General features: G+C 37.1%; 1 protein-coding gene across 2 annotated transcripts; it reads right to left on the reverse strand.

Annotated features, from left to right (window-relative positions):
• Positions 1-239: 239 nt before the first annotated feature.
• Positions 240-12,226, reverse strand: LOC107092373 (prospero homeobox protein 1-like). Of its 2 annotated transcripts, XM_015386825.1 has the most exons (6): positions 12,159-12,186; positions 10,841-10,932; positions 9,365-10,762; positions 5,206-5,313; positions 3,785-3,979; positions 240-971 (listed from the first exon to the last, which is right to left on the reverse strand). In XM_015386825.1, the coding sequence occupies exons 2-6, from the start codon at positions 10,910-10,912 to the stop codon at positions 804-806; spliced, it is 1,941 nt and encodes a 646-aa protein (XP_015242311.1). In that variant the 5' UTR covers positions 10,913-10,932; positions 12,159-12,186; the 3' UTR covers positions 240-803. The 2 variants fall into 2 exon arrangements, with proteins under 2 accessions (XP_015242311.1, XP_015242310.1); XM_015386824.1 differs by having other exon boundaries at positions 243-971; positions 9,365-10,932; positions 12,159-12,226.
• Between the last annotated feature and the right edge of the window lie 703 nt (positions 12,227-12,929).

A 12,929-nucleotide genomic window follows, 5' to 3' on the forward strand; every position in this document is an offset into this window, starting at 1 on the left:
TGGCAGTTGTCCACATCCGCAGCGGCCGCACAATGAATGCAGGCCTTAGAAAGTTGACTTGAATTGGCTTCCGTGAACAATGTGATGGCATAGTTCGGGCAATGTTTAACAGCTGGTTGTTGAACGTGGATTAGAGGCACCTTAGGGGAATGGAAGCAGGACTCATAAAGCTTTTACAGCTAAAAACATTTACTAGGTTGGTCTTTCTAAATATGTGCTGATGTTTTCCTTTTTATTTTATTTTTTTAAATAAAACCACAGACTTTTATTTCTTTATAATTTAGTGCATCTTTAATTGTAGCAATCATCCTCTTTGTGAAATATGATTGTTTATAAGACAGAGTTTTTACCTTCACATGTAATTTGCATTCAACCAATACAACACTAAGCAGACAGGCTAACAATATACAGAAAGAACATTAATAAATTATGCAACAAAAAAAAAAAAAAAACAGCAGTGCATGTATCTTTGCTTTAGATAAAGATCTTTAGGATAAAACAGAAACCAAACTATTATCCATATTGAGTGGTGATAAACTAGATAATGAATGATTACATCTTTTTGCTATTCTTTTTAACACAGCTACAAACACAAAAACCATCAAAAACAAAAAAGATATCTATTTAATTTTCTAATTTTAACAAAGCAGAGCATAAAATTTCACATTTGGGATACAATTCTTTTAAAATGTCTTTAATCTATATTTCACCTCACTAAATTATACCAGAAGAAATGAAGTAACACTGTCAAAAGACAAATCACAATCCTAATCCTCTGTACAAGTTTTAAAAAACAAACAAATCTATAGGTAGGAAGATGTCTTGAACTCCTCTGGGATTTCGCTGTCTAGCTTACAGATCACCTTGTAAATGGCCTTTTTCCAAGAGGAGTCTGAGTCTTTGGCAGCAGAGATGGCGTTGTAAAACTCACGCAGGGTGATTTCAGCGACCTCCAGGAACCTGTCGGGAACCTGGAAAACAGGATATTTTATGATTGGATCGAAGTGTTGAAGAAGCTTTTATGTAAAGTCCTGCGACCAAACGGTCTCATATTTGCTTTTTCTAAAAACGTAGAATGAGGACCAGTAGAGCATTTCTTCAAACACTCAGGCTGATGAAAGCAAGCCTTTCTCTTTGTACTCTGAACAGGTTCTAAAAATGCATCGCAGCAGTCATTAACCTTCAATTGAAAGTCTCTTTCATTATAAAGCCTTGTTTTCTTGAGCCTACAGTAACTACCACCAAGGAATACGACTTTATGCTAAGCTTCAAGCAACAAAACATTAGTTTGATTTGTAAATATCAGAGATATAATAAATAATTACTCTGACACCTCTAAATGAAATCCAGGTTCATATATTTTACAGATGGTCTAAATTCAACAGAGGAAACGGCTATTAGATCTCCAAAGGAGTCCCAGAAAGCTTCAGCTCAAAAGGAGGAATCTGTTGACAGGACAAGTAATTTTAAAATCCAGAAATAAGGTGTTAATCATGTAAAATGAAGCTACCACTAAATATATCTGTGACAGCTCAATTCTCATACTGAAATATTTTGAGTGCAGCACCATGCTGAACATATTATTTTCTTCCATGAGGACAGGGAAGCTGGATGAAGGGAAATATAGCCAATCCTAAAAAAAAGTTGCTAAAGGGCCAAAAAAATTTAAAGGCCAAATCAAAGACTTAATCATAGATGAATTATTGCATTAACACTTGGGGGGAAAAAGACAAAAAACAAACAGAATTTGAGCTACTTTGAAAAAAAAGTATATTCAAAACTTTCAAGTTTTAGATGAGCCAACAGGTTAGAATCTTGCAGCTGTTGTGCTAGCAAAAGGTAGTTTTACAAAGCATTGACGCAGGGGGACTAAATACAAAGGCAAGTCACATCTTTCAGAGTTTTTATTGCAAAAAAAAAGGTTAAAAAAATTAATTGAAAAAGATCTAGTGTGTGTATGAAAGGCAGGGTAGAGAATATGGGGAAAAAGTCAAAGATTTTTGCTCACATTGTGGTAGAGCTAGTATTACTACATAATATTCCATGAAACCACCTCAATAAATTAAGTTTAAATGCAAAGACTAATGGAAGAAAACCTGAACTTGTTTGCAAAATTTGCCCAACACTTGTTTGCATTAGTTATTTTTCTTTCCCCTCATCTCCTGACACAAAAGCATCCCTGGGAAAGAATGTCTTGGTCCCAAGGTAAAGAAAACGGACACATCCCTTTCCCACCACATAGCCTTCTCCATCGGAATCCACAGCATCTTTCTCAGCATTCCGCATCAGTAGCAATCTCTGCCCCACTCAGGCGTGCAGGTCCTCTAATCCTGAGTTGTTTTAGCAGGATTTTGTGGCTTCCTCTTCCCACAGTTTGATAAAGCATCACTCTGGAGTTTGGATAATGCTAGTAAGAGCTGGCCAGCCACAGGTGCAGGATGACACTAATAGCTCACCAACACAGTCAAACATGTTCACACTAACTTGACTTCTGTAATATAGAATACAGCTCAGATAGTCCAAGGGCATGGCAATCACACCCTTTGAAACCCTCTGCCACTAACAATTTTTTCATGTTTTTTTTTTTACATTTTATGTTATAGACAGACACTAAGTAAAGTATAACACTAAATTGAAAGGAAAGGGATACATATTTTTCAACAGTGTTTGCAAATATAAACCTGAAAAGTGTTACTTGCATTTGTATTCAACTTCCTTTCATCCTCTTAAAATGTAGGGTCAGATGATTTATTAAGTTACAAGGACCTACAGCTCACACTGAGCTGGTATATTTAATTAATTCTGTAATCTGTCCTCAATGGAAGAGCTGAAAGAAGAATAACATTGTTTAAGCAACAAGAAGAATGAAGTTGAATTTTCTATACTGCATACAAAATGCTGTGCATCAAAGAAAAGCATTACAACACATCACGCTTAACACAATATACACAATGATGCATGGTGGTAACAGCATCATCCTGTGGGGATGTTGTTCTTCTGCAGGGACAGAGAAACTAGTCAGAGCTGATTCAATATGGCTGGGACCGAATAGAAGTTTCCCTGGAAGATAATCTCTCAACGGCTACAGAAAACAGCCAAAGGTCATATATGAAATTGAATATGGAAATAGTTTTCCCATAAGCTGTGCATCTAATCAAACTAAAAGTGGGCTTTTTTGTAAAAAAAAAAAAATAAATAAATAAATAAGTTGAGCTTAAAGGCAGAAATGACAGTCAACTTATATGTAAAGCTGGTAAAGACTTGTCTTTGCATTCAACATTGAAATGCATATCCAGTCCACACTGTTCAGGTTCATGCTAATACAATGTTGGAAATTATGTATCATTATTTATTTTACTTCAAAAGTGCACACTACTTTGCACTGTTATTTGAAACAGGTCTACATATGGGTTTATTGCAGTAGCTTCATTTATCAAATTTTCTGTATTAAACCTTATTGCACAGATTATCCCAGGGACTGCACAGAGACAAATAACACAACCAACGATGCCCATATGCCCACACCACAGCCAACTGTAAAAAATTGCAGTGAATTTGACATAGAACAGAAGTACCAGAAAACACTTAAGCATTAAAATGCAAAGACTCCAACCGAGCCTTGTTTTCTTCAACCAACCACGATTTAACTTCTAATATTGGTTTCAATAGTGCTAACCACAACTAGCTATTTAGAAAAAAAAAAAAAAACAATAGAACTTTCTTGCACAGCCAAACAAAAGGAACCACAACATTAACTGTGTGATGACTGCTGAGTGACACCTACATGAAAATCGTTGGCCTTGTTGTAGTGCATGTTCAGCGCCCGGAAGAGCTCAGAGTCCCTGCTGACAGTAATTTCTTTGACATCGCGGATGCCTTCAGCGATGGCCTGGCGTGCAAACTTCTCCATTTGGATGTAGTAAAACTCTCTGAAGTTACTGAACCATTTGATCAGCTGAGAGGTAATGCAGCGATTGAACTGGGAAATGAAGAAAAAAAAAATAGCCACAATAAATTAATTGTATTTCCCTGCAAGACTTTTGCACTTTAGATTATAAAGTTTACTCCAGTTAGACAGCGTGTCCAAATGGAGTGTGGTCCTCTATATTCTAAAGCTGCAAAATGACTGTCATCACAACATTTTTGGGGCAGACATGTTTTTTTTTTTAGTTTAGTCATACAAGTAATATTTTACACATCATTAAATGTTGAAAAAGCTGTTTTTGAACGGTAGTTTTCACAGTTCTTAAATCCACCATATTTGTAGGTCAACATGCCACTAAGTCAGTCATGTTAAGATATTAATTGCTCTGATCTTTTCCCACCAATGAGCAAAACAACATCTGTCAGGCTTGTGTTTTTTAACTCAGTCTTGACATTAGTCCTGTTATTCTATCTCATCATCCAGAAAGACAAGAAAAAAAAATGCCTAAGGGCTGGGCAAGCATCAAAGACGCTTCTTCTTTCTGGTGTGGTGAATGAGAAAGCAAAAGCACATAAGGACAGAAGGAAGCTTCCCTCTCATTGACTCGGCTGATAGGATGGAATCAGACACTAGGATTATGTGCCCCTTTGTCTGGTGCCACTTCCCACCGTTGGGTTGCAGGCAAGGAGGAGACGTTCGCAGGGCTGCAGCAGCAGAAGCATCCCCCCTTCTGACCCAAGGGTCAGCTCATCTGAGAGGTAGAGGCCCACATGAGCGCCTGGATCCCAGAGAGAGATAGAAAAGAGAATGGCATGGAAGATTCTGGGAGGAAAACTGATGGAGATGGTCCACATAAAAGGGTGAAAAGAAAAACAGCAGAAGAAAGAAAAATGAAAGGAACAGGGTAGGGTCTAAAAAAAACACACAGGATGTTGTCTTTATGACCAGCTGACCGCCTCGCCACATCTGCAAAGGTCTCTAATACCAACTCTGTGTTGACACTCAATAGCAATGCCTTGTCTAGAGAGTCCTTTGTCACTCCATTTGCTGACTGGAGAGGCTTTTTTTCCAAGAGAGAATGCCCCTGTATCTCCCTCTGCCCCCAGGACAAACTAGCAGCTCAGCGGCTTTGTTATTTAAACCCTCTGCGCTTTTTGTCTCTCTCCTCCGACACACTGCTGATTATTTCTATCCCAAACACACGCTGACAGGTAGACACTGGAGGTTAAAAAGCAGGTCAAACAACTTTGTCTATATATTTTTTGCAGTAAGCATTTTACCTTGACATCAGGGAAGAAAGTTTTCAGTATGTTGGAGCTTGGGTAGCGGGTGTAGAAGAACATCAGCTTGGCCTTCTTCAGATGACTTGGAGTGAGGCCTTCCTGGATGTTCGAGTCGGTGTTAAGGAAAGTTGAAAATTAAAGCCAACGACACTACCCAGTGCAAAGTGATAGTGGAGGAGAGGATCGTGTTGCTTCCATCTTAGGGCTAAATTGAATTTTGCTAAAGAACAGCTCGGCATTAACTTGGAAGTCAATAATGACCCTAACATGCGCTTATTGGCAAAACAGAATTACAAATTAGATTAGGGATTTTTAATTAGAGTGCCAAGCACTTCATGGCTACGAGTAAAGACAGCTTGTATTGAAATGTTTTGAAAGGGGACACTGATTCCTGGATATAAGTGGGGGGATTTAAAGACGACATATGCTGCTGTTTTTTCTTAACAGTTAAAACAGCCATACTGTTAGATAAATAATATATAGCACTTTTCAAAGGCGTTAGGATCTCTATTCTACAATTTTACATGATACAAAATAAGCTTAAATGCATTTTAATTAGAGTTTTTTTCCACTGACTCATACAAAGAGATTCATAATTGTTAAATAAGACAAAAATCTGAAAAATGTGGTGTTAATTTTAATTTGAATCACCTTAGTCTGAAACCCATACGTTAAAATCCTCCTCAAAACATATGATTAATAATAAGAGTTTATCTGTATCTAATTGGTTAATAAGTCTAAATGAATATTACTCAATGTCAGCATAAATCCAGCTGTTGGTGACCAACTGAGAGCTTTCTTGAGGAAGATTAGTGAAGTCAAAGTAACCCAGCAGAAATGTCACGTAGAAAGTTGTACAAATGTTAAAGCAGGATTAAGTTATATACACAAATAAAAAATATTTCACCCAAATCTTAAGATTTATGTAATTTTACTACATAAGAAATTCCCTTCTACTTTTTTATGAATAATTCAAAAACACACCAATAAAATAAATCTTATATGATGCACAATCATTTTGTGAAATAAAGAGTATTTTTTGAATATTATTCATTTCATTAACCTAACAATTAAGTATTTAGAAAAACAAGCTATACTAAACAAATTACTATATATCATGTAAGGTTTCTCTAATAGGTTAAAATTATAAGGAAAACAAGTAACTGGGAATTAGATGAATTGGGTGAAATATTTTGTGAGTGTGCATTATGTCACGCTTTGAACATTTGACAGATGATTGTTTAACCAGTGGAAAAAAACGGAGTATGACAAATGAAATATGGCCGTAGACCTAAGCCAACTGGCTGTTTGGACAAAGGATTCATCAGAGAAGCAGCCAATAAGCCTATTTTAGCTCTGCAATAACGCCTTTCTTCCACACATGAAATAGGAGATTCTTTCAACAGGACAGCTTTTAGTCATGCACTTATATTTGGATCTTTGAAAGAAAGCAAAAAATCACCAGTTTGGAGTTTTTCCACAAGGTGTGAGAGAGTAAAGATGTGGAAGAAGCTTCTCTGCTCAGATCAAAACTGAATGAAATAAAACATTCTAACTTATATATAAAAGCCAATTAACATATGGCCCAAATAGAAAAAAAAATATGATAGCAGAACCAAAAGGTAGAAATATTATTCATAGACATAGATATTGGTCAGAGATGGTAGAAAGATGGACTGAGCTAAATACAAAGCAATGCTGTGATGAACTCTGTTAGAGGAAGCAAAAGACTTGAGCCTCAGATGGAAAATTCACCTTCTAGTTTGACGACAGTAGTAAACAAACAGCCAAAGCAGGACTTTGATGGTTTCGGTCAGTGTGTTTATGTGTTAAGATGGCCCTATTAAAATTTAGGCCTAATTCTAATAGAACTGTGTCTAGACATTTTTATTTACAGATTCTATCCATTTGGATACTTTGAAGTTAAGGCCTTCAGCAAAAAGGTATGAATACTTTTGCAAGGCAATATATATTTTTAACCCCTTCTCTTCTTCTGCTTTTTTTTTCTCAATTTAAGGTAAGCCAAGGTTTTAGATAGTTGCATTTTTTTTTTTTAGCCCAGGAAAATATTCCAACTTCGATGCCAGACAGAGTGATGCAGGACACAGTAACAAAGAACTAACCCTCTGCGATCTCTGCCAGCTGCACACTGCAGGTCAGCAGCCAGATAGGAGACTGATAGATGATTTCCTCACTTGCAGGAACAAACATCAAGAAAAAAATGACCAGAAATAAAATTTAAGTTTAAAAATCTCATGGAAAATCATTTTGCGAAACCACAATCTCACTGCTCCTATCAAGCTACTGCGTTTTAATGTTACAGCAGACAAGAGCGGCAGGATACCTGAGGATATAAACCCAAATTAAACAACCTCTAAACTGCCTATTACGGTAGATTTCTTTTTTTCTCCCAAAAAAGAGCAGATTTTTTTTGCATGTGAATACTGCAACTACATTTAGCCAAAGGCAGTAGGAAAAAATATAGCTTTTCTGTTTTAAATAACACTGATTAAATGCACTCCTGTTTTTCTTCTAACTTCAAATTTTAATTCCATTATGCCGTGATATTTATATTACGGACTGCCATACAATTATTATGATACCATCCATTAAAGGCCCATGTCTAAGCTGAATAGCTTAGTTCTTTCACTACTCACTAAAATTATCAAGAAACCATTATATTAGACATATTTAATTCTATCCCAAAATTGTCCTGCTGAAGCAGTAAAGGTGCTTCTGACTCTTTTTATATAGTTCACTGCCTTTAGGTCATAATATCTTCTTATCAGGTCACAACACCTCACATTTATGAGGGAACCCTGTCTTTGAAATAAGGAAGTATGGATGAAAGATTTATGTGGCATTGTTCAAAGAGGAGCAGAGCTCTTTGCTCTGTAAAGATAAAGTGAATCCTAAAAGGCACCACGCAATATACTTCTCTAAATCCTTGCAACATGACCACAACTCAAACTCATCACCTCTGGGATTATTTGAGGAAAACTACTATATAATGAAGGAACCTAAGGAATGTATTTTTTAGGGATGATGGAACTTATTTAAATAGTAATGCAAGAGATATAGTAAAAAAAATTCTGCTTATAAAACAACTTCTGACAGTCGTTTTCTTCTCAGTCTATCAAATGTATTCAATAACAAATGCTCAAGACAAGAGCTCAAGTGTTATGTTTGGGAAGCACTTGTGGTTTCCACCAGCACTCACATGTGACCTTTCAGATGCACCCCTATCACTCTGATGACGGAGAAATAGATCCTGCACCTTTTCAAGTCTGAGGGGGAAAAAAACCCCTGATGCTTCCTGAAACAGAGACTGAAGCTCTCTCTGCCTTTGAAAAATTGGCTTTTGTTCCCAGCAATTCTTATCAAAGCCTTGTATTCCTTTTTATTTGTCTTTCTCTAGACTTAAAGTCATTACTCTGCTCAGATTAAAGAAGATGCTATAATTTTCTGTGAGGTTAGTAAGATCAAAGGGAAAATTCTCCTTGAAGTTTGTTGCTGGAACTGCCCGCGTTGAAGTGAACCTCGACCAGCAATTGTTCAAATGGATGCACTAAAAGAATAGAAAGCATGGTCTAAATAAAGGGAAAACATTGTGCATATAGAATATTCTTTGCTAAATAAACAGGTGGCCTCAAGCCTTTCACAATAAACTGTAACAATATCTAATAAAATGCTTAGATGGAAAGCAATGCAGTTTGAGGCAACATAAAATAAAATCGGCTTCCAAATTGTAGCTGCAATAATTCACGTAAAAAACAAGCAACTATATGTTTTACTGTATTTATAAAAGTTAAATGAGATTCTGTTAACTGCCTTGGAAAATATTTTTCCTACCTGAAATTAAATCTTAATTAAATTTCAGGTGCTATTTTGCAAATAAGAAAAAAAAAATAAATAGGTTGGTAGAGACCTACATAAAAAGATCTGAAGCTAAGTCAAAAGTGGGTCTGCCAAGTATTGACCTATTTATGTAAAAAACATATTTAATTTTTTTTTTACTACAATAGGCGTGACTTTTTAGGTGCATATTACAAAAAGTCCCGATAGTTATTTGAAGTCTGTGTTTATGTCAGAGAACTTAAAAAGAATCAAGAAGTGTTCAGTTGCTCTTCTTTAACTCTCTAGAAATAAAGGATATATTGAGAGACATGTAGGGGTTTCTATCAGCCAGGCTCTGCAGTTCGCCATTCTCCATCTTCACATGGGGCAGACACAGTCCATCAACCGCCACCGCTCCCATGGGGGAGGGGCGATGGTGGTGGCTGAAGTGACTGGATGACACCTTGGATCTCATGGCCATGGCATCCCAGGAAAGGTCCACCGAGTCCGGGGAGGTCCTGTCCATTGAGGGGGCTATGCAGGGAAGTGTGCCAAAATTGGAATGGGGCCCATACTTGAGAAGGTGCTCCAGGATGTGGCTCTCGTGGAGAGGTGGGGTGTAGCTGAACTGGAAAGGTGTTTGATGCATGGGGTAAGGCCTTTTCACTGCTGGAGTAACTGAGCTCCCTTGGGTCACTGGGGGCTTGCGGACGACCAGTGAAAGTGCTTCTGTCTGGTCCTGTGAGGTTTGACCCTTGGTGCTCTCGCAATATTCTGAGGATCCGGATTTTACAGGAGTCTCTTCAGCGTGGGAGTAATCAGGGGGCGTGTTCTTCCTGTCTGCAACCAGGCTGATCTGGATCTCTGGAGATGAGCAGACACGCTGCTGAGGAGACATGTCCGTATCTGTGGAGGAGGCCTTTTTAAAAACCCTGTCAATGCAATCATTTACTGCTTTGGAGAGCTCCTGCTTCAGGGTTTCCTGGAAGTTCGGGTTTTTCCTTTGGTGTGCCTGATAATCAGCAGCTTTGATCCTGTCCTTAAAGTGTGCTGTCACTGTACTGTTGTTTGCCTCAAGATGCTCCTCAGAGCTTACGTAGCACACGTCTGCACTTTCTTTGAGGATCTCATGCTCAGACTCCACACCTGCTGCATCTCCAGCCTCATAAACCGTTTCTTCTTGGCTATAAACTTGTAGGAACTTTTCCTGGAGTTGACGCAGAAGCATTTGCATGCTGTGCAGCTGTTCCTTTAACTTGTGGCATTCCTCTTCCTTGGTGTTGAACTTGTCATTGTTGCTGCTACCTGGTTTTCTGTTCATCTGCCATCCTGCAGTACTGTGCTCCTGATGCTGAGGCAACCTTTGCTTACGTTTGTTCTCCCTGCAGGACTCTCTGGCCTCTCTAATTTCTCTGGCTTCTGTATCAGACCTCTCACCCTCACAGAGCTGCCTACTGCTGGGAGAACCAGCCATGACCCTAATGATGTTCTCCACTCTGGCTCTCTTGGCCTGTAGATGATCTGCCAAGAGATGCTCTCCTTCTGGGCTGGCTCCAGCGGCAACGGACTCACTTGGGGATACGGCCTCTACAGTGCTGTCTTGTGAGGAGATGCTGCTCTGGTCCTCTTGGCCAGAGTCGGCAGCGGCCAGAGAACCAGAGAGGTAGAAATGGTTATCATCCAGCGCCCTTTTGTTGTGAATTGTCTTGCGGAGGAGCTGAGAGATGATGGATCCGTTTGAGAAGGAGGCCAACGGCTCTTCAAACATGTTTCTACGGAAGCAGGGCAACATTACCTCAGGTTTGTCGTCCTCTAGGCAGCCCTCGCTTGAGCTGTGCATGTTCTGGTCTGGAAGATTGAGGTTCATGTTCACGGCTGATCGTCACACTGCAGATATTAATTTTTTTTTCATTGAAAAGACAAAAATAATAAGATGAAAGTAAATGCAAAACATTAACATAAACATTTTAACAACATATACTAGAGTTCTATTGTTCTTAATAACAATATGTGTCATTTTCATAGCTGTTCTTAACTTGTACTTAAAAAAAATTCCCAAGGAATTAAAAAACAAAATTATTTACATAGACAATTTAAATAAAAATGCATTGCATTAGTACAGCTAAGAAATGTATATGTATGTATTCAGTAAAGGGAGATTGTAAAAGAATATAAAATGTAGTCTGAAAAAATGTGCAAAAACGTAAATATTTTCAGTTCATTAAAGACAAATAATACATTAAAGGAATAGTGTTTGCATCCTTTCATACTCTGTTTGTTAATACAGTTAACACAAAGAAGCACTATGAGCCGTAGTTAACACATTTGACAAAACAGCTTGTAATTAGAATTCTAATTTATAAATGTTTTTGTTTTTTTAAATCAATAATAAAACTCCAGATTCTTAGTTCTATATCACAGAGTTATTTTGTAATAAAAAGAAAAGTGTGTTAAGTGATAAGAAAAACAAATCTAACAATTTCAGTCTTATTAATAACTTTTTGATGTAACATTTACTATTTAAAGATAATGCATGTTGGAGAAACTCATCACTGTCTTATTATATTTGGATATCCCTTTTTTTTTTTACAACAGAATAAAATATTTTCAACACTGAACAAAGAAGATTTTATTCTTGTTATCATCATCCCTTTTATTATTTACTGTATTATTTGCAGTAGTAACATAAACAACAGAGTAATTTCACATTAATTAATTTCCAGCTGTTATTTTATTTTTTTTATTTTTTTAGTACTATCAAAAGAGAAAGATTATAGAGATTGCAGTTTAATAGAAGTAAAATGTAAACTGTTTATTAAAATATATATCACCTTTAAAACCATAATGATATAATTTAAATTAGGATTTTCTTTCACAGAAAAAACTAAACTCAAAGGTTTAAAAATTGAATAAATTAGTCATCAGGCTTTAAATATGTTTTAAACAAGTTCAAATAGTATTTTACAAATTAGTCACAAAGGAAGACAAATATTTCTCCTGCAATGAAAAACGCTCATGCTTGAAGAAGCGAATAGAGTTGCATGCATGCACTTTAGCACATATTTATTCAGCCTAACCACAGCTGGCTCAGAGCGGCGCGAATGGGACCTTACCTGTTGCGCTGGGACGTGCTGCCGAGCTGATGGCCTGCGCAGACTGGAGGTAGGCTGCAGAGAGCGCGGCGTAAATGAAAGCCGAGGCATGAATGCATGGGCGTGGCCATATAAAAAACCTAGAGGTCTACAGGGGAGTCTCATCACCCCGAGGACACTGTTACACTTATACTTTTTTACTAAGGAATTTTAAAGATGATGGACCTGAATCTGATAATAAAATGTAAATAAATAGGCCTATATGCACAAACTTTATATAAAAAAAAAAAAAAAAAAAAATCGGAGTTAATCTGTTATTGAGCTCAAAAATCATTTTTTTAAAAAGACACAATCTATGTCTTGGCTGGTAAAATATAACATATGTCCATTTGTGTTTAACATATGAAAAAAGACATAAAAATGTATTTTATATTTAAGATTAAAATTTAATTTTCATACACAAGAGATGCTTTCACAAAATACCTTATTCTAATTGAAAATACACATTGGTCTTCATACATAGCATAATCACATAACCAAATCCACAAATGCATGCACACACTAACAAACAAACACGTGTGTTATGACACACTGCCACAGTGGGGACTTTCAATTCATTTTCCACTCATTTGTAACCCAGATCTTACCCTAACCATTACCAGCACATACCTAACCCTAAACCTAAACCTGAACTAATGCCCGCATCCCAAGAAGAGAACATCTCCTAACCAGGACCAGTTATTGGTCCCCACAAGTAGCTATAAGTCCCCAAATTGTCCCCACAAGGTAACA

This window comes from Cyprinodon variegatus, unplaced genomic scaffold (genome assembly GCF_000732505.1).
Source record: "Cyprinodon variegatus isolate N-32 unplaced genomic scaffold, C_variegatus-1.0 Scaffold379, whole genome shotgun sequence".
In the NCBI taxonomy this organism is placed as follows: domain Eukaryota; kingdom Metazoa; phylum Chordata; class Actinopteri; order Cyprinodontiformes; family Cyprinodontidae; genus Cyprinodon; species Cyprinodon variegatus.

Coding starts and splice junctions, on each gene's coding strand:
- LOC107092373 (XM_015386824.1), bottom strand. CDS start 10,912: ATGAACCTCAATCTTCCAGACCAGAACATGCACAGCTCAAGCGAGGGC. Junction 3,980..5,205: donor CTTTCTTCCCTGATGTCAAG/GTAAAATGCTTA, acceptor TTCATTTCCCAG/TTCAATCGCTGCATTACCTC. Junction 972..3,784: donor ACAAGGCCAACGATTTTCAT/GTAGGTGTCACT, acceptor CCTGTTTTCCAG/GTTCCCGACAGGTTCCTGGA.